Raw genomic sequence first — 18,983 nt, 5'->3', positions numbered from 1 at the left:
AGTTGCCTAAAAAAACCGAAGTCATTGAGAAAATGAAGGCACTGGACAACAGCGCTACTTTCCAGACTATAACTAACTCACTTGTTTGGTAGCAAACCCTGATCACCCACCGCTGTTTCACTCTAGCTCTCGCTTTTCTAGCTGAGTAGGCTCTTAAATATCAACCTTGCATCTTGTAGTAGTTCCTTACCACCCTCACCACCCCCACTACCAGAAGCACATTGTAGAATTGCTTTTATATTGTTAGCCTCTTTAGCCTCTCTTTCAGACTGGAGTTAAATCTCTCTGAACATCAAGGAAAACACAGTACTTGGCTATAATTTGAGTTTACATTACCTACTGTAGCAATGAGCACCTATCTGAAAGGTAGGGAGCATTTGCGTGACACCCCCACCCCACTGTTCAGGTATCTTTATCCTAAAAGATTTTCAGCCAAAATGAATGGCTACATGGTTCCACTTGATGCACTCCTTACTGTTATATTCCTGGCATGAGACAATGCAACATCTTTATGTTTTTCCCTCCTGCCCATTTCAGGACAATAGGCTGGTCTTTGGTTACCACACAAACTAACTATCTAGTCCGTGCAACCATGGTCTAGCAAGCCACAAATTCAAACAAGCCCTTCAAGATGACAGTCTTCCTTTTTATTTTGTCCTAACATCCATAGAGATGTAACAACAAGCCGTCTTGTTATTGTCACCGAAAGGTCCATGCATTCAAGTCCAGGATATGACATGCTCAGTTTCCACTAGAGTTCCAAAGCCTGTGCATCATCTAAGGAACATCATTTGATTGGCTTTCAACAAATCCACACGATTCGCTGGAAGGGGAAGCACAAGCTCAAAATGAAAAGGGAAGGATGAGCCTTGCTGTCATTTCAGAGGCTGCGTAACAGTCCATTTGTCCCATCTTAAGGGGAAGGTGATATCTCTGATCTCCATGTATGTATCTTCAAAAATTATGCGAGAGATCTCGTTGAAGCTGGGAGGTGTATGGAGGTTCCTCTGAGATACATCACTTCAGTGCCTACCATTGCCCAGATCCTGATCCAAGCCCCACCCACTTGTGTTTTCTCATAGCTTTGCTTGCGAAGCACCAGGGATTTAAATATTTAAAAGCCTCTTGTAGAAAACCCCAGCAATCAATTGAGGGGGGGGGGCAAAGCTTTCTTTTCAAAATAAGGGTTATTCTGAAATGTTTAGTTGCCACCCTGCAGGATGTTATTAGGCTAACCCCATCCACCCTGCCAGAGTCCCATGGGTATGTCTGATATCAGTCACATGGCACGCTCCCCTTGCGGTGCTCAGTCACCTAAATGCTAGCGGTCAGGTTGCTGCACACAAAACACCTTGGCCTGGTGATCACCAGAAGTAGTAACCACAAGCGAAGCATCTCTGCAAAAAGAGAGAGAGATGATTAAATACGCATATACTCACATATATACTGTACGCCTCAATACGTATGTTTATGCCAAACAAAAAACAAAAGGAAAGAAGCAAAAAATATCATGATACTGCAAATCAAATATTAAGTTAAGATATGCTGAAAGAGAGACAAGAAAAACAGGGTCGTTTCTGCTGAGACTCCAGTTGGTTTAGGCTACTCCTCAAATATCAGCCAGCAGCAACTCTTTATCAAATTATACAAAGTATTATAAATAATGCTAATATAAACAATGCTGTTTTTATGAATCAGCTTATTTTTCTCCTCCTCCATCGCAATTTCCTTTCCTTGCACATCCTGTCTTTTTGATTATAAATCTGAAGGCAAGCACTATTTTGGTGCCAATATTTCTAAGTTGGGAGACTCTGTGGCTAAAGGATGAGGCAAAAGGCTCGGAATGAATATGTTTTAAAAATCAGTACTCAGACGCAGGAACGTAGCCGCCCTCCCATAAATAACCAGGAAGAATTCATCAACTAAGAGTGATCAAAAACATTAATATAAAGAAGTCCTTTAAAATATTAACCAATAATCACATAGTCATTTATGAGCTCAATCCTGTCGATGCTTATCCATCCAATGGAATTCAGCACGGCTTGTTCCCAAGTGGATATGCAATTAATCTTCATAACGCCAGTGTGAGTGGGTAAAAAAAGGAATCACATAGTAGAAATAATAAGCTGAAAGTCAAAACGTCAAAGACCTTGGGAAGCCCTATATCAGGGGTGTCAAACTCAATTTCATGGAGGGCCGCATCAGCATTGTGGTTGCCCTGGGGGGGGGGTATGGTCAGGGTGGCCGTGGCCTACTGGGTGGGCGTGGCTAGAGTGCGTATGGCCTACTGGGTGGGCGTGGCCAGCTCTACATGGTACGCATCAAGGGTGCCTATGGGGGCCTGGGCAGGAGTGGGACAGATCTGAGGGTCTCTGGCAGAAGGAGGGTCTCTGGGCCAGGGCCAAGGCAGTGGGGGCCATTCCCTCACTGTTTCCAGGATGGCTTCGCGGGCCACACAAAACCACTTCGCGGTCCGGATCCGGCCCCCGGACCTTGTGTTTGACATGTCTGCCCTATATTAAACCCATGATTCTGACACATCATTCATTTTATTTTCTTGTTCTTGCCACTCCTGAGAGCCTATGTAGTGTAGTCATAAAGGTGTTGGGCTGGCGTTAAGACGAGTCTTCTGTCACAGATATTCACTGGGTGACTTTGGGCCAATCGCTCTCTGTCAGCCGAGCACAGGATTATTGTTGTTGTTGTTGTGGGGGGAAAATGGGAGGAGGCAACATTGTACTGTATATACTGCCATGGCCACCTTAGGAAAACACGGGATATAATTCTAACACAAAAATAAATGATAAGCGCCACCAAGGGAACTGGAAAGAAGAAAACTATTTCACCTATGCCAAGAATCACTCCAGAAACAGCACGACTCTTCTTCCCATTCAACCCAGTTCCTGACTATCCCAGCCTGCTACACATTTCAGTTGGAGCCCATTTTCCTACTGAAGCCCTAGCCTCTTATGACATCCCAGTGCCCCTATACTGGAGTAACATGAGTGAATTACTCAACCTAAACCTTGAGGTAATGTAGCTTTTTATACCCCTTCTTCCATTTCATGCCCATATGCCACTTCCAAGCACCTTCCACCAGCATCCTCCAATCTAAAATAGCTCTTGAAGTACTTACTTGTTCAAAGCAAAGTCTAGAATTTCAGCCGAGTGGCCTCTGTATTCACTAATGAGCTTTCCTGACCGTGCATCCCAGAGCCTCACAGCCCCGTCCAGACTGCAAGTGTAGACTACGGGGGAACTTTCTTCCCAAAGGAGCTGCACAATACCCGACTGTAAATGGGAGGTGGAAAATGCATTAGTAGCATTCATTGGCATGAATCCAGAATTCACACTTTCTTTTGATTGTCCCACCCTCAGGAGACCATTGCAGAAAATCTCCCTTTCTAGGGAGGTGGTGGAGAGAATGACGGGGCGTCAGCTTCAGAAGACCCTGGAGAAAGCAGATTATTACCCTTGAGTTTCAGGACAGTATGGGGACAGTACTGGTCATGTTTGGTGGAGTTGGGGTGGTGGTGGTGGGTTCATCCAAGTACTCCTTGATCTTTCAGTGGATTCCAGTATGTTGCCCACAGTATCTTATAAGGCTTGCTTTGGGTAGATGAGATCATCTAACTAGAGCAGGGGTGGGCAACCGCGGCTCTTTTATGACTCATGGACTTCAATTTCCAGAATCCCTGAGTCACCTGACTCAGGAATTCTGGGAGTTGAAGCCCATGAGTCACGAAAGAGCCGAGGTTGCCTACCCCTAAACTAGAGTAAGTCTGATGACAACCAATTTTATACCTCAAGTCTGATCAACCACGCGCTGCTACTGAAATCCTGACCCAGTGCCTAGAAGCTATGTCGGCCTGGATGGGACTGAGTGGCTTTGTTTGTCTGACCCCACTTCAGGGGAGATCCCATCTCTAGTCTTTAAAAAGACTCCACTTTTTAATGAGAAACTAGTATACCTCAAAAAGCAGGTGACAGCTGTGCCCAAGAGGGCTTTTGCACAGGTTTATGTGATACACTATTTGAGCCCATATCTGACCAGGAGGCTCCTAAAGCAATCACTCTTGTTTTTGCCACCTCCAGATTGGACAATTGTAATACACACTATACAGGGCTGCTCTTGAAGATCAGTTTGAGGCTACAGCTGGTCTAGGAACAGGGGTGTGAACAGTGGTGGGCAGGTCTTATTATGCTCATGTAACCTGCACTAGTTATAAGTTGCCTTCTTGGTGAATTCAAGGTGTTAAGGGGGTACTTATCTAGTAGTTCCTTCCTCCTGAACATTAATCTCAAAGAGCACCCAGAAAATTATGAGAAGCAGCCTGTGAACGGTCGCATGCATCTGTGCCAGAATACCTTCCTTCCTAGCATGCCCCCCAGTGATCACAACATGCTCCGTTACCTCATGCTGGCACTTATGCCTCAGAGTCTGCGTGGCAAGGTCATAAATAGCCAAGGTCCCATCCAAATAGCCGAGAGCTGCCAGTGGCATCCTGCAACAGGAAAGCCAAAGAGAAGGTCTTATCCTGGAACTTGCCTTGCCCAGTTTTGTAGGAAAGCTATAGGGAGTCCTTGACTTACAACCGACCGCAACTGGGGACCAGAATTTCCATTGCTAAGCAAGGCGGATGTTAAATGAGTCGTGCCCAATTTTATGACCTTTTTTTGCAATGATTATTTTATTTTATTTATTTATTTTAATTCCATTTATATCCCGCCCTTCTCCGAAGACTCAGGGCGGCTTACAAACTTAGCAGTAGCCTTCATTCTATGTATATGCCTGCTTATTAGGGCTTTCACACACACCCCAGGCGGCATTATTACAAAGTCAGCTTAATTGCCCCCAACAATCTGGGTCCTCATTTTACCTACCTCGGAAGGATGGAAGGCTGAGTCAACCTTGAGCCTGGTGGGATGCGAACCTGCACTAATTGCAGGCAGCTGGTGTTACTTAAGGAGGCATTAGCCCACTGCTCCACCAAGGCTCTTTTGGATTAAGTGAATCACTGCAGTTCTTAAGTGACCCATGCATTTGTTAAGTGAATCCGGCTCCTCTCATTGACTTTGCTTGTCAGAAGCCAGCAGGGAATGTTGCAAACGGTTGATCACGTGATTGCAGGATGCTGCAACCATCGTAAATATATGCCGGTTGCCAACTGCCCAAATTTTGATCATGTGACTGTGGGGATGCTAGTGACGGTTGCAAGTCTGAGGACTGATCAGTCACTTTTATCAGTGCTATTGTTACTTTGAACAGTTGCTAAACAGATGGTTGTAAGTCTGAGGACTGCCTGTAGAAAGATTAGATAAATCATCAGAGCATTACTTCCTCTTGGTATGCTAAAGAGCTCCTGGGCACTAAGTATTCGTCTGATTTTCACACTCTTGGTGGGGGGAAATCACGTAGCAATCATCAGAAAAGCACACTGTCAAGGTTGGTCCACACCATCGTTCTCCCCTTTGTGGAAGCTTAGATGTGCATCATATGTGATGCTGGCTTTTAGGAACCTTGCCTGTTCTGATGTGCACAAGGGTAGAATTGGTTACAGGCCATGTAGATCATCTTCCCAAGATCTCCCTTTAATTGCTGTCTGATTGAGGATGGTTAGAGAAGACTTGGAGAGGGCTGGTTCAAAGCAGTGTACTGGCCCTTAAGGGTGGAAATGGTTTTGAAGCATGTAGTTAATGCCAAATACATTCCCTACATGTGATCATCTCCCAGTAGTTTCTAAAAGCCAAAGCAGAATTAAAGTAACGTTTTTCTGGAATCAGAAAGAAATAAGATGCCAGAAAATATATATATCTCCTTCATCTTTGCGGTCCACATCCAGATCTGCTATCATGAAGATCTGGGAAGGAGACTTAGAACCTCAGCCAATTCGGAGAAACAATGTTCCTTTCTGGGCCAAATTGACTATTTATTTACTCTTACTCACTGTGTCTATGAGCAAAAGAAAAATGCCATCTGTACCAAACTCATAGTCACATCTTCTTTCCCCATAAATACTTACACATTGCAGAAACCCAGGGACTCCACTGAGTTGGATTCTGCCTCCTCCTCAACTGCCGGGTTGCTCTCTGCCTTGAACACAGACACCACCTGCAGGAAAGAGGCAGCCAATAATGGTCAAGAAGCAGAACATTATGACTGATACTTTTCTGGAAGTACAGGCTGGATAAATGCTTCATGTAATAAAATCAACCACCCTATAATCTTAGCCAAGAATGCAAAAAAAAAAAGTCTGGAAAAGTACACACCAATGGCCATTGATTCCCAACAAATTCTGGCTGGACTTTCCAGCTTACAAAATGGTTGTTACGATCAGGACTCCATTCACAATCAGACGTCTCTTATCACACACCGTGACTCTGAAATGCAGCTTGAGATTATGGCTAAAGTTTTTTATTTTATTTCTATCTCCGACACCCCTATCCTAAATTTGGATCTGGAGATACAGGAGCTGAAAGCTACCTCCTGCTCGGGCGTCACTCGCGCTGGCAAAACGTGGGGCAATCGTGGGTGGGCATGATTTAATGGCAAACTTTTCTCCAGCTTTGAAATGGAATAATGAACCTTTTCCTCTCGGATGCCAAAGTCACTTTGCTAGCAGTGAGAAAGCGTGTGTGCTTTCAAGCCAAATTAGTTTCAGGAGTGGTTTGCCGTTGGCTGAGAGAGAGCAACTGACACAAAGGCGCCTTGTTACGCCATGGTGGTGCAGTGGTTAGAATGCAGTACTGCAGGCTACTTCTGCTGAGTGCCTGACCGCCTGCAGTTTGGCAGTTCGAGTCTCACTGGCTCAAGGTTGACTCAGCCTTCCATCCTCCCAAGGTCAGTAACATGAGGACCCAGATTGTTGGGGGCATTATGCTGACTCTGTAAATCGCTTGGAGAGGGCTGCAAAGCACTGGGAAGTGGTATATAAATCTAAGTGCTATGGCTGGTTTCATACTTGGGGCAGGACTAGAACTCCAGTCTCCCAGTTTCTAGCCTGGTACCACTGTACCAAACTGGCCCAGCTTCAAATCCCCAGCCGCCAGAGAAGTTGATTGGGTAGCTCCAGAGCAGCATTAAAAGAGCCTTGGTGGAGCAGTGGGCTAATGCCTCCTTAAGTAACACCAGCTGCCTGCAATTAGTGCAGGTTCGCATCCCACCAGGCTTAAGGTTGACTCATCCTTCCATCCTTCCGAGGTAGGTAAAATGAGGACCCAGATTGTTGGGGGCAATTAAGCTGACTTTGTAATAATGCCGTTTGTGGGTGTGTGTGAAAGCCCTAATAAGCAGGCATATACATAGAATGAAGGCTACTGCTAAGCTTGTAAGCCGCCCTGAGTCTTCGGAGAAGGGCAGGATATAAATGGAATTAAAATAAAATAAATAAATAAATAAAATTTTTCATTCTCTTCAAATGAGTTCATACGATAATTGGATAAATAATGGGGGAAGAAAGTTAAAACCTTGAAGTAAATTTGGGACAAAAGTATAATTGTCAGCACGACTAAACAACTATATCTAAATGAACCAAGCAGATACTTTGCACATCCGGACAACTAATAGGAAGAGGGAGGGAAGCGCTCACCTTTCCAGTTGCAGCATTTATCAGCTTGGCATGGCAGTCAACAGAACCTGTCAGGATTAGACTGCCATCCTTCTGGCTGGCCACACACGTTAGAGGGCCCTGGTGGCCCTCGTTACCTGAAAGACAAAGAACAGCCAGCCAATGAAAGGGCTGTTAAGGTTTTCCTTTCCTATGTGCTATCTTGGCTAACATCTTGATTCTCAAACTCCTGTTTTCTCTGAACAGAAACACCACAATGCCCCGTTAGTGATGTAAACTTACAATGCTGATTTATTCATTTTCTGCTTTCCCCTAAAAAAACAAAATCTATGACTGTACCTCAGAGCCAATTTGAGTATGAAAGTACTCCTGGTATTTCCAATTTGCTGAACTACACAGAAATGGAAACCTGAGCTGGCTGCACAATAAAATATACAGTTAACTGACCAGCCCTATCAGTATCGTTGTATTCTGTATTTCCTTGAGAACCTGTATCCTCTTTTCACTATCCTTCATGAGGAGACACGAAAAGAGATGTTTCTATGAGGCTTACCCTACTTTACAGGCAAATCTAAAGCGACAGAAATGGGCAAAAGAGCCAATTTTTTTAAGCAGAGGTGAGATGACCAGGATGCAGGTTATTATGCTCCGGTGAGCTGAAGGTTTCTTCCACACAATATTTGGTACCTTTCAGAACATGCAGTGAGTTGCCCTGCTTCAGGTCCCAAATGCGCACAGTTCCATCTTCATAGCCGACAACAGCCCTTCTCCCTGCATGAAGCATTTTTGTGTTAGTCATTTTCCAGGATATCCAGACAAACTTAATTTTAAAGAGGCCCAAGGACTTTCCCACCTCTATACCAAAATTCCAAAAAAAAAAACACCCCACCCCATGTTGTTTCTCGTTGTGAAAGGAAATAGAGGATGTGTTCAGAAGTGCAAAGTGTTGGGGTAGTCCCATTACTGAAGCAATTCTAACATCAAAAACAATTCTCCTTACCATCAGGGAGGACGTGGCCACATGTAGCCGGGCAATTTGGCCCTTGAAAGGTTTTGCATTCTCCACTAGGGATCTTCCACATCCAGCAGTTGCCATCAGCTGTGCCAGCCAGAAGGACATGGGACTGGGGGTGCCATTCTGTCCACTGGAAGAAGAAAGTAAGCCACAGATTGGGAAAGGAACAAAGCTAGAAAGAAAATGGCTGCTTGTTCAGTCAATCAACACATTCTTCACCTGTTTCGTTTATGACCCGATTTATTTTAACCAGAGTATTCGAATATTTTACATTGGCTAGAGTCGCAGTTCATGCTAAACCATAAAAAATATATAATTCTTGGGTTCATTTGCGTTAAGTGAAAGCAACACATGTATACACTATGGCTTACTGTCAAGTGTGAACTCTGCCAGTGTGAGAAATTATCAGCTAAAACCTAAGCATATCTCTAAAAAGTTTATTATCTTGGATTCAAATAGCATCTTAAAGAGTTACAGGCTTCCTAATGATCACCCAGGAAGCTCATAATCATACAAGGTTATTCTAAGGAACTAGAATAAATAACATCTGAAAGATCACAGTTTATTATAAAGAACCATTTAGTAGAAAGGGGCTTGATGTAAGTCAGGTTTCTAAATTAGCTTCACTGGATGGTGGAGGTGGTAGATGCAGAGGTAACTTGCTCATCCACACACCCCCTTCCTTGCCTCACTCAGCGTGACAATTTTCTTTTGGAATGATGGATCTCATCCAATTCTGAAAAGGCCACATTTTACACTTCCTGAAAACCATGCAAGGAAAGCGATCTTCTTCAATAAGGAGAAAACTGCATATACCACTTTATAGTCTTTCAAGTTCTCCAGTATTTTAACTCGGTGAAACAGGAACTAGCCAGGACAGGTGGAAACAGTCTTTCTTTTTCTTTTTCTGATCTGGACCATGTTTGCCTTCCTACTCTGTCTGGGAGCTATAGAGAATGTAGCAGAGATGATTTCATCTCACAAGTAAGAGGGGACAAATTCTTGGGACATTTAAAACGTATTTTCAACTTTGGAGAAGTTTAAGAGTGGAATTGGTATCTTAAGAATTGCAGCTTAGGCCTCTATTCTGTCCCCCAAGCATCTCCCCAGGCGGAGGGGATCTTGGAGGACTCTAATGAGTGTTTTGGACATCTTTAGATGACTTATAATGCTTTTGCTCCTTAAAGCCCCTCTACCAATGAAAAAGAAGATAAAATATAGCCACTCTTAAAAAATGAAGGGCCCTTGGTGCTCTCTTAAGCTTGTTTTTCTTGCAGATGTTTCATGAAACATCTGCAAGAAAACAACCAAGCTCAGACAGCATCAAAGACCCCTCATTTCAGCCTTGAGCTGCAAATATTCTTCTTTATTGGTACAACTCTAACAAAACTATGTGGGTTACAAAAAAGGTACTACCCTCTCTAAGGATAGCGCCACCATAATTTATCAAGTTTGCTTTGCTTTCCATTGGGAAAGTCAGCTGTCTTTTTCAGGCAAAGCTTTTGCCATGGCACTCACAGGCTCACCTCCAAGTCACCCACTTCGAAAGACCAAATCTCTTCTTTGGCGTCGACTCGCCAGACTTTAATGAGTCCACCCATGTCACCCGTGGCCACGAAAGTGGAGTCATAACTAAAACCAACACAAGTGACAGAATCTTTGTGACCTAGAGACAGTGGGAAGAAAACGAACATGTTTTGGGGCAGGCAGGTTTTAGAGAGCCCAAATGGTGGAAGACTGATTTGTATGGCAATTGGCTGCAAAAGTGAGATGAATTGGGACTTAATTTAAGCTTTAGCATTACTATTTTGTATCCTGCAATTCCAAAATGTCCAGCTGGTGTCTCCTTATTCCATCAATTATCAAACTTTCCACCTCGGCTAAGAGTGTAAACCTACTGCAGTAACTTGGATGGCTTTAAAGGGGGATTAGATAAATTCAGTGCAGACAGATCTATCACATGCCATCAGTCTTGGAGACTCAATACTACTTCTGTAGGGAAAGTAGGGGAACATTGGCTGAAGCAGATATTTCCTGCTAGTGATCACTGCAGAGACATCTGATTGGCCACAAGAAATAAATGTTGAGTGAAGATGGGCTTCATATTCTTTCCATGTTTTCAATAAGTGAAACCTATTTTATTAAATTGCATTTGCTCCTGTGCTAAACAGTACAGGACCGTATCCAAAGACGGTCCAGGAAATATTTGACTGAAACTTTATTTTATCTATGGCAAAAATTTCTCTGGAAATTTTAGGTATGTCCCTCTTCTCTACAGGCTACCCATCTGAAGCCTCATACCAATTGCCTCCCTTCATCAGACACGCTTGTAGTATCAGGATAATAATACTGAAAAAAATGTTCTCCATAGTATAATAATATAATGGCACACACCTTATTACTTCAATTAAACAAGGACATCTCTTAGAACTCCAGGATTGTGCCTTTTCTTTAGCAGTGCCTGGAATGAGGTTCCCTCAAGATCTCGATGCTCCCCCCTCCCCGTGCAGTTGTTTAAAAGAGCTATGAAGACTTGGCTCTTTTGCCAATTCTTCGGCAAAGGAAAGTGAGACACTCATTTCATCCCGCTTGCCATCTTTTTTGTTCTGTTATATTGTAATTTCCTTGTTGTGAACCACTCAGCATCACTGAGAGATGGGCAGCATACAAGTGCGACAAATAATCTCACTAAGCCACAATATGGTTAGTTTTGGCTTCACAAGTTGTTTGAGGCTAGCCAGTCAAATAGTTTCATGAAATGTATGAATCAATCTAGTAGACTTCTTAAAGCACTATATAAACATTAATGTTAATGTGGGCAATGTTACTCCTAATACCATCCTTCCTACTTTAGCCTAATAAAACTATACAGTGTCTATGTATATACTATATATGTGTGTACAAATGCAATAGAGTCACTGTGAGCTATTGTTACTACATAATCTATCTTTCCATACACTGCACACTTCATATATGCACACTTCCCTTTTTCACACTCACACCTGCTTGCCAGGATTTCTGGAAATTATAGAAACAGTAACCCCACACATTAGGGGACACAAAGCTGAGAAAACTGGGATAACCATTCACACATGGTCTACTATAGTCAGTGATTTGAATGCTAAAAGGAAAAATTAGGGTGGGGAGAAATTAATCCAGCTTATATAGGACGCGGTGGCTCATTGGGTTAAGACGCTGAGCTTGTCGATCAGAAGGTCGGCTGTTTGGCGGGTTGAATCCCGAGTGCCGCGTAGCAGAGTGACCGACTCTTACTCATCCCAGCTTCTGCCAACCTAGCAGTTCAAAAGCACGTAAAAATGCAAGTAGAAAAATAGGGACCACTACAGTGGGAAGGTAACAGCGTTCTGTGCGCCTTTGGCGTCTAGTCATGCCGGCCACATGACCACAGAGACGTCCTCAGATAAACACTGGCTCTTCAGCTTTGAAACGGAGATGAGCACTGGCCCCTAGAGTCGGAAATGACTAGCACGCATGTGCGGGGGAACCTTTACCTTTATATAAGAAATGGAAGCTGGCTCCTTTTTTTCGAGGTCTTGCCATTCACTCAAAAGGCGCACAGATCAAGAAATCTATATGCCTTTTGATCAAGATACCAAAAATATGTTTACTATACCTGTTGTTTTTGCAAGTGTGATAATGTGAGACCTATCAGAAACAATGTTGCCAGCCAATACACTCTGCAAGGATTTCTGCTTTTGGCACATCTCACCTGTACACTCAAAAAGGAGCTCGCCATCACTGACATGCCACACAAAGGCCCTGTCATCTTCACCACCTGTCACAGCAAGAGTGTTGGTCTTTGGGTCAAGACTTACACAGAAAACTGAAGCTGTGGAGAATTAACAGAACAATGGTAATAGAAGAAATCTCCTATAAACAAAGGTAGTCAATGAATTCAGAACAATCAAATCAATGAAAGCCAAAGTCTGGGAAAGGACACTGGTCCTCTCTCAGGAAATACTATCTTAAGACTTTAGCTTATCTGCTTAATGCTAGAACTGGATTTGTCTTTGAGAAACCCTCCAAATAGAAACCCAGCAAAATACTATAGAAGCCAGCACTTCCTCTTTTTTTGTTTCAAAGATCCAGCAGCACCTTAAGAAAAGTAACAAAGAAATTCGACATAGTTCTTCTTCAAGAGTTAATCTATTCTATAAGGAATATCACGTTTTGTTGCTAAGGAATAGCTAGTCATTTAAGACATATTTTATTTTCAGCTTAGAACAGAATCCAGCACAATTCACATTACCGCTGCTTGATTTCAATGGCCAAGATAGAACTCCAGAGCAAGCCATTATTGGCACACATTATTGGCACACATTACAGTGAGCCATCATGTGATTTTAGTTTAGCCCTTGTGGTTTGTAACCTATAAATCATTATTGCCAACAACCCTGTGGAAAGTACGCTAAAGAGAGAGGGAGAAAGTTAAGAGAAAAGAACCATAGATTCCTTTTTTTCCTGGCATATCAAATTGCTGTTAACTATCAACTATTCTGTGAGAAAAAATATATAATATAAAATATATTTTACAATATATTTATTGCACTTTTATTTACAATTGTGTATATCCCTTTTATGCGCGTCTGACAAGTTTCACTTAAACTATGGATGGAAGTAATTATAATAAGAGTTGGTCCATTAATAGGTACAGATACAAGTCAGTGATAAATAAATGATCCACACCAACCAATTGTGCTAGTGATCAGTGACCATCACACTGAACACATACACAACATAAATTTTGGCGTATACTTGGTGTCCCTCCATACATGGTAAAGAGACAGCACAGAATGTGTCTGTGCACATGCATTTGGCTATCATAAATACAGGCAATGTAAAGTATGTTGATATACACACACATATACAAGAATCCATCTTTTTCATTCATGGGGAAGAGTTTCATTCTAAACTTCTTGCTCAATTCCAGCCTTGGCAGTTCATAACCAATTAGCAGAATCCTCCCCAGCTTCTAAATGACAAAGCATTTAATTTGGGGAGCAACTAATGAAGGAAAAAGCCATTCCCTTATCCCTTTAATAGCTCACCTGTATGCTTAGAGAATGTGACCTCACTGTCATCCTGAGCCTCCATGCCTTCTTCCACCCCCTCATCTTCCTCCCAAGCAGAGTCTTCTTCTAAATCCACATCTTCTATTTCATCAGCCAGATCATCTGCAGTGAGAGAAAAAGGCAGTTTTAAAATTACCCAGCAGCCAACTCTTAGATTCATATGTGGAACAGATGTAGTAACAGATCTCTCTGTTCTCTCATTAACCCGTTTGATCTCTCCATTAACCCTTCTAAAGAAGGAACATAAAGCCACTTCTCTGTTTCATTTTTTAAAAAGCACAAGTCAAAAAACTGCCTCACAGAGAAAGCTGTTTGGAAATATCCAAGCTCCATTTCCAAAATCCCTCTCCAGCAGTCCTCAACTTACGACCACAACTGAGCTCAAAGTTTATGTGGCTAAGTGAGAAATTTGCTATGTGATTTTGCTCCATTTTACAATTTTTCTTGCCACGTTTATTAAGTGAATCATTGCAGTTGTTAAATTAGTAAAACGGTTGTTAAGTGAACCCGGTTTTCCCCATTGACTTTGTCAGAAGGTTGCAAAAGGTGATCATGAATAAGTCAGTTGTCAAGCATCCAAATGTAAATCACATGACCATGGGGATGCTGCAACGGTCATTAAGTGTGAAAATGGTCATGAGTCACTTTTTTCAGTGCCTTTGTAACTTCAAAGGGTCATTAAGTGAACTGATGTGAGTTGAGGACTACCTTAGAAAGAATGTTAGACTAAGTGCTTGTCGATCAGAAAGTCGGCAGTTTGGCGGGTCGAATCCCGAGTGCCGCGTAGCAGAGTGAGCGCCTGTTACTCGTCCCAGCTTCTGCCAACCTAGCAGTTCGAAAGTACGTAAAAATGCAAGTAGAAAAATAGGGACCACTACGGTGGGAAGGTAACAGCGTTCCGTGCGCCTTTGGCGTCTAGTCATGCCGGCCACATGACCACGGAGACGTCCTTGGACAAGCGCTGGCTCTTCGGCTTTGAAACGGAGATGAGCACCAGCTCCTAGAGTTGGAAATGACTAGCACACATGTGCGGGGGAACCTTTACCTTTTTTATTTTCTATAAGAATGCAATTTAAACAGTAACAAGTGTAATTATCATCATCTTTCCTTCTAAGAAAAAAAAACTTATGCCACTCCACTAGTTTTCCTGACGTCCGGGACAGTTTTTCTCCCCCAAATTTCTTACGAGGAAACCTCATCTTCTAGTCTCGTGCCTTGCGTCAAACCCTTGGTTTCCAGGGTCCTACCCAATAATCGCTCTCTTTTCCTTTACCCGGTCCAGACGGCTCGAGATCCACCACCTCCACGATCTCCTCCGCATCCTCTTCCCCATCACCGCTGGCCATGAGCAACAGCGCTTCGGACGCCGGCTCTACCTCTTCCCCTTCTCCGGGCTCCGCCATGCTGACTCCAACCTCCCGCCGTCACCGGACACGCGTCCCCACCGTCCTGCTCGGGACTCTCTTCCTTGTTCCCGCCCCCTGTGGCGGGGGAGGAGCCAGCGTACTGGAGCCAATCTCACGAAAGAACGAAAAAATAACTAGCCAATCCGAGCTGCCAACACAGTCTCCCTCATTCGCTACTTTCACATTCTAAACCAGGGGTCGGCAACCTCGGCTCTTTTAGGACTCGTGGACTTCAACTCCCAGAATTCCTGAGCCAGCATAGCTGGCTCAGGAATTCTGGGAGTTGAAGTCCACGAGTCCTAAAAGAGCCGAGGTTGCCGACCCCTGTTCTAAACGAAGCCTTCAGTGTAATCCTCGTCTGACGTATCTGGGAAGACCCTTCGGCCTTTCACCGCCGTTCGTTCAAGCAGGCGAAGGGCGTCATGGGAGTTGTAGTTCCTCCTCCCCGTAGTTTGCTACCCGGCAGGCAGTAAAGGGAGAGAGTTCATGTCAAGATGGCATCTCTTTGCTTTGGAAAGCTCGGTAGGAAAGGCGTGACCTTTGGGCGTCCCAGTGGCGGAAAGAAGGGAGGTTGGCTCGGGCGAGCTAAGTGAAAGGTTTAATGTTAGTAGCTCGGGAGGGTAGTTGGGCTGTTGGTTTAATCTCCGAGCTTGGCGATTTGGCTGCAAAGGTTTCGTCTCCATTCGGTGGGGGACATCTTCAGTGCGCTTTGAATTGATTCAGATTGGTTCCGTTCTCTCGAATGGAGATGAAACGTTTGCAACCAAATCGCCAAGCTCTAAAATCAAACCGACAGCCTGGCTTTAATTTTTTTTTTTTTAAAAAAAAATGGAGGGTGATCTTGAACAGACGCTACACATTGAACCGGAATATAGGCTATAGATTAGAACAGATTCTTGAGAGCCTGGCTGTTATTTTTCTGTCCTTCCCTCCCTCTTATATCCTAGAGAATCGGGGGGAAAATAGTCGACGTCTCTTCCTCATACTTTCCCTCTTTCTCAGGCTCAAAGCATGTTTTTGCACGTTTTTGTACAGTCCCTTGAATAGTTTCTCCAAGGTCATCTCCACGGCTCTCTGCAGGTGAGAGACTTCCCCCTTGCTTACTAATTTGTTTAAAAGTACTTTACAGAAGTACTTTTTCTGTCCTGAAGGTAGAGTAGCTAAGAGAGAATGCTTTGCTCAAATAATGTGGCAGCTTTGGTTTTCAGTATTTTACTATGTGTGAAGGAGGGTCAGATGCCAGACACTGAGGTTTGGGGATTATGGCTTAGACTGATGTGCATTTAGTCCATTTGAGTTTATCATAGGTTTAAGCAAGCCATGACTTAAGAGCATGGGTGTCCAACCTTTTGACTTGCATGAGCTGCGAAGAGGAATTGTCTTGGACCACATATAAAATATATAATCAAGTTAATATAAATAAATAACAAACTTCCTTTGTATTTTTATATTTAAGATCTTGTTGACCGTATAACTAGTTATCCAGGGCCGCATGCAGCCTGCAGGCCAAAGGTTGCACATGCCTGACTTAGAGAGTGGTATGATGAATTTTATACAGCCATTGTTTAATGCTTTGTAATGCCCCCCTACATTGGTCCAATTATGACTGCATGCTATAATTGTGAAATTCTTGCTATCTCTGAGTTTGGTTTACTTACAGAAACCACATTTACACATCATTCAAAATAGACGATAACAAGCCTGGGAAGGAAAAATAAAAAGACTGGAATACATCTCCTTCAGCAGCCCACATTTACAATGGCAATTTACAATGTAGAAGCATTATTTGCCTATTGCCCCCAACAATCTGGGTCATTTTACCAACTTTAGAAAGATGGAAGGCTGAGTCAGCCTTAAGCCCTGTCAGTATTGAATTCCAGACTGTGAGCAGAGTTTGCCTACATTACATTACTGCACTTTAACCACTGTGCACACCAGGTTTAGTGTGGTTTTCCATGTCTTGGCATTTTCTTGTTTCATTTAGGCTTCCTTCCTGCCAGTTTGAAACAGTCTCCATGCATAATGGTGCCTTTTCGAATGGATGCTCAATCTTTTCACAGTAGCCGAAGGTGTTTGGAAGAAATGCAGAAAAAAGCACAGCCTGGTGAACAACCATATAGACATGTAGAATATATGCCCACAAGAAGATTCAAGACCTCTCCAAATCCAGTTGCTATTGCTTGGTGAGCATTGCTTTTATCATTCTGTGATCCAAAGCAAGGTAGGCAACCCATGATTTCCTTCTGAGGTTGTGTTAGCAGAATTTAATGACAAAATGACTGATTTGTAATGGCTTATCTTCAACATTTTTTTATGGGGTAAGGAAGCAAACCACTATAATTCTCACCCTTTAAAAATCTCCTGTAATGGCCCAACTTTGTACATCAAAATTTGGCCATTTTGACACTGAAGAAATCCTATTAAAATCTTGGAGAATTTTAATAATAGAAGTGATTCATCCTTTGGGAGTTTCTTGTTCCCATTCCTACTCTGAAATGTTTTATACATTTCAAAAAAAAGATGATAAAATTTGGTTTAATCCTAATCGTTAGCAAAAAGAATGATCTTTGTATCTCTTTCTTTTGGAAATCAACGATGGTACGTATGTTAATTTTCCAGAATCAATTCTGTGAGACAGCAGCTGGCCAAAAACCATCCTGTTGAGCTCCACAGTGCGCTGTAAGCCTAGAACCTATATCTTCCTACTCTAAAATTGCATTTCTTATATTTCCCACAAATTCCTTAACTCGTATTGAATAAATAGAAAACTAAATACAATTCCATTTTTTTAGTGCAGGTGGAGGAGTTAGTTGTCTCTTTGGAGCCTCGTGTCTTTTTCAGTCCAAATCCCAGGTGATTTTAGCTTATTTTACTCCTTAGGGTCATTGGTTTGCCTTCTGCATTCGCCCTTTTCTTCCTTGCTAAGAGACAAGTGGAAAAGAAACGTGTGAAACAGATGAAAGCTCGCCGGCAGATGATGGCAGCCAATAAAGAAGATAATTTGACCCAAAGAACAGAAAAGCATCTAGACACTAAGACTAGTTGAACTGTACCCTTCAATCATTAAGTTACTGCCTTCACATTCTCAAATTCTAGTACTTAATTGGAGCAGAATACTGTGCTGCACAGCATTTCCGATTTCTCAAGTCTGCATTTCTATGGATCAAAGTTATCAATAAATTACCATCAAGATTACTGCAATAATCCTCTACATCAGGGGTATCTCAGGCAAGAAACAGCGGCCTGGCTTTGAGTGTGTTCTGATTTTCTTGCTTTGAAGGGATTTCATGCTAAATCTGGATAAATGAAGATGAAATCGCAGGAGCTGTGATCATGTGGGTCATGAGAATCCAACAAAACCATTCATACTTTATTTTTTTCTACTTTGTGAGCCATGTTTTCTGAATAATTGTGGGTTCTTTCAGTTATATCCCATCATATTGTGGCTAGCAAATGAAACCAGATCACACCATTCTCTTACCAAAATGAACTCATTAAATGTTTCAAAAATTTTAAAGTGCAGGTTAGTTTATTACAGATACTTAAGAAGAAACCAAGCAAACTTGCAGTTCTGAGTGATTGGCAAGCTAATTGGTTCCATTTCAACAGTTAGGCAAGCTAACACCCAGATTTTACATGCAGGTTGTAGCCTAGTCTTAGGATCCTAAAAATAATGATAAAATTACAGGTTCCTTTTTAATTTATCAAATTGAACAGTAGATTGTTGGAAGGAAATTCTGTTTGCAGTAATTGCTGACAAATTGTTACTACTGTTTTTACATCTCATTAAAATTTCTGCTTTCTACAGAGGTTTTATGTTTATTTATGTCATCATAATGCAACATTGGCCCAACTGAACTCACAGCTTCCAATTTGTAGTATAATGGTAACATGGTTCTCT

At 42.6% G+C, this 18,983-nt stretch overlaps 3 protein-coding genes across 5 annotated transcripts in view; 1 reads left to right on the top strand and 2 right to left on the bottom strand.

Moving 5' to 3' along the window:
• Positions 1-632: 632 nt before the first annotated feature.
• Positions 633-15,137, bottom strand: AAMP (angio associated migratory cell protein). 2 transcript variants are annotated; one of them, XM_083349264.1, is made up of 11 exons: positions 14,950-15,137; positions 13,653-13,778; positions 12,314-12,433; positions 10,110-10,249; positions 8,569-8,713; positions 8,256-8,339; positions 7,590-7,705; positions 6,024-6,112; positions 4,415-4,505; positions 3,137-3,291; positions 633-1,397 (listed from the first exon to the last, which is right to left on the bottom strand). In XM_083349264.1, the coding sequence occupies exons 1-11, from the start codon at positions 15,077-15,079 to the stop codon at positions 1,322-1,324; spliced, it is 1,272 nt and encodes a 423-aa protein (XP_083205390.1). In that variant the 5' UTR covers positions 15,080-15,137; the 3' UTR covers positions 633-1,321. The 2 variants fall into 2 exon arrangements, with proteins under 2 accessions (XP_083205390.1, XP_083205391.1); XM_083349265.1 differs by having other exon boundaries at positions 14,924-15,059.
• A 292-nt stretch (positions 15,138-15,429) lies between these two features.
• LOC310632614 (uncharacterized protein) lies at positions 15,430-18,887 on the top strand. 2 transcript variants are annotated; one of them, XR_014490882.1, is made up of 4 exons: positions 15,430-15,604; positions 16,085-16,162; positions 17,067-17,265; positions 17,963-18,887. XR_014490882.1 is itself a non-coding variant. In XM_083349901.1 (3 exons), exons 1-3 carry the CDS (start codon positions 15,577-15,579, stop codon positions 18,126-18,128), a joined length of 393 nt encoding a protein of 130 aa, XP_083206027.1. In that variant the 5' UTR covers positions 15,438-15,576; the 3' UTR covers positions 18,129-18,887. The 2 variants fall into 2 exon arrangements, 1 of the variants encoding a protein (XP_083206027.1); XM_083349901.1 differs by lacking the exon at positions 16,085-16,162 and having other exon boundaries at positions 15,438-15,604.
• LOC310632611 (protein lifeguard 3-like) overlaps positions 17,249-18,983 on the bottom strand; it is a 30,936-nt gene continuing 29,201 nt past the window's right edge. Inside the window, exons 12-13 of the transcript XR_014490881.1 lie at positions 18,267-18,378; positions 17,249-18,003 (exon numbers count right to left, since the gene is read on the bottom strand). The gene's annotated coding sequence lies outside the window, so the exon portion shown is untranslated. The remainder of the gene's footprint in view (positions 18,004-18,266; positions 18,379-18,983) is intronic.

Source organism: Vipera ursinii (genome assembly GCF_947247035.1).
Source record: "Vipera ursinii genome assembly, chromosome: 1".
NCBI classification, from domain to species: Eukaryota; Metazoa; Chordata; class Lepidosauria; order Squamata; family Viperidae; genus Vipera; species Vipera ursinii.
This window is presented reverse-complemented; position numbering and strand designations above follow the sequence as displayed.

What these genes read in the sequence shown, in the direction of transcription:
- LOC310632614 (XM_083349901.1), top strand. Translation starts at nt 15,577, where the DNA reads ATGGCATCTCTTTGCTTTGGAAAGCTCG. An exon ending in TCTTTGCTTTGGAAAGCTCG is followed by an intron (nt 15,605 to 17,066) that starts GTAGGAAAGGCG and finishes TGTTTCATTTAG; the next exon opens with GCTTCCTTCCTGCCAGTTTG. An exon ending in AATCCAGTTGCTATTGCTTG is followed by an intron (nt 17,266 to 17,962) that starts GTGAGCATTGCT and finishes TTTACTCCTTAG; the next exon opens with GGTCATTGGTTTGCCTTCTG.
- AAMP (XM_083349264.1), bottom strand. Translation starts at nt 15,079, where the DNA reads ATGGCGGAGCCCGGAGAAGGGGAAGAGGTAGAGCCGGCGTCCGAAGCG. An exon ending in TCCCTGGGTTTCTGCAATGT is followed by an intron (nt 4,506 to 6,023) that starts GTAAGTATTTAT and finishes TTCCTGTTGCAG; the next exon opens with GATGCCACTGGCAGCTCTCG. An exon ending in GGCATAAGTGCCAGCATGAG is followed by an intron (nt 3,292 to 4,414) that starts GTAACGGAGCAT and finishes TCCCATTTACAG; the next exon opens with TCGGGTATTGTGCAGCTCCT.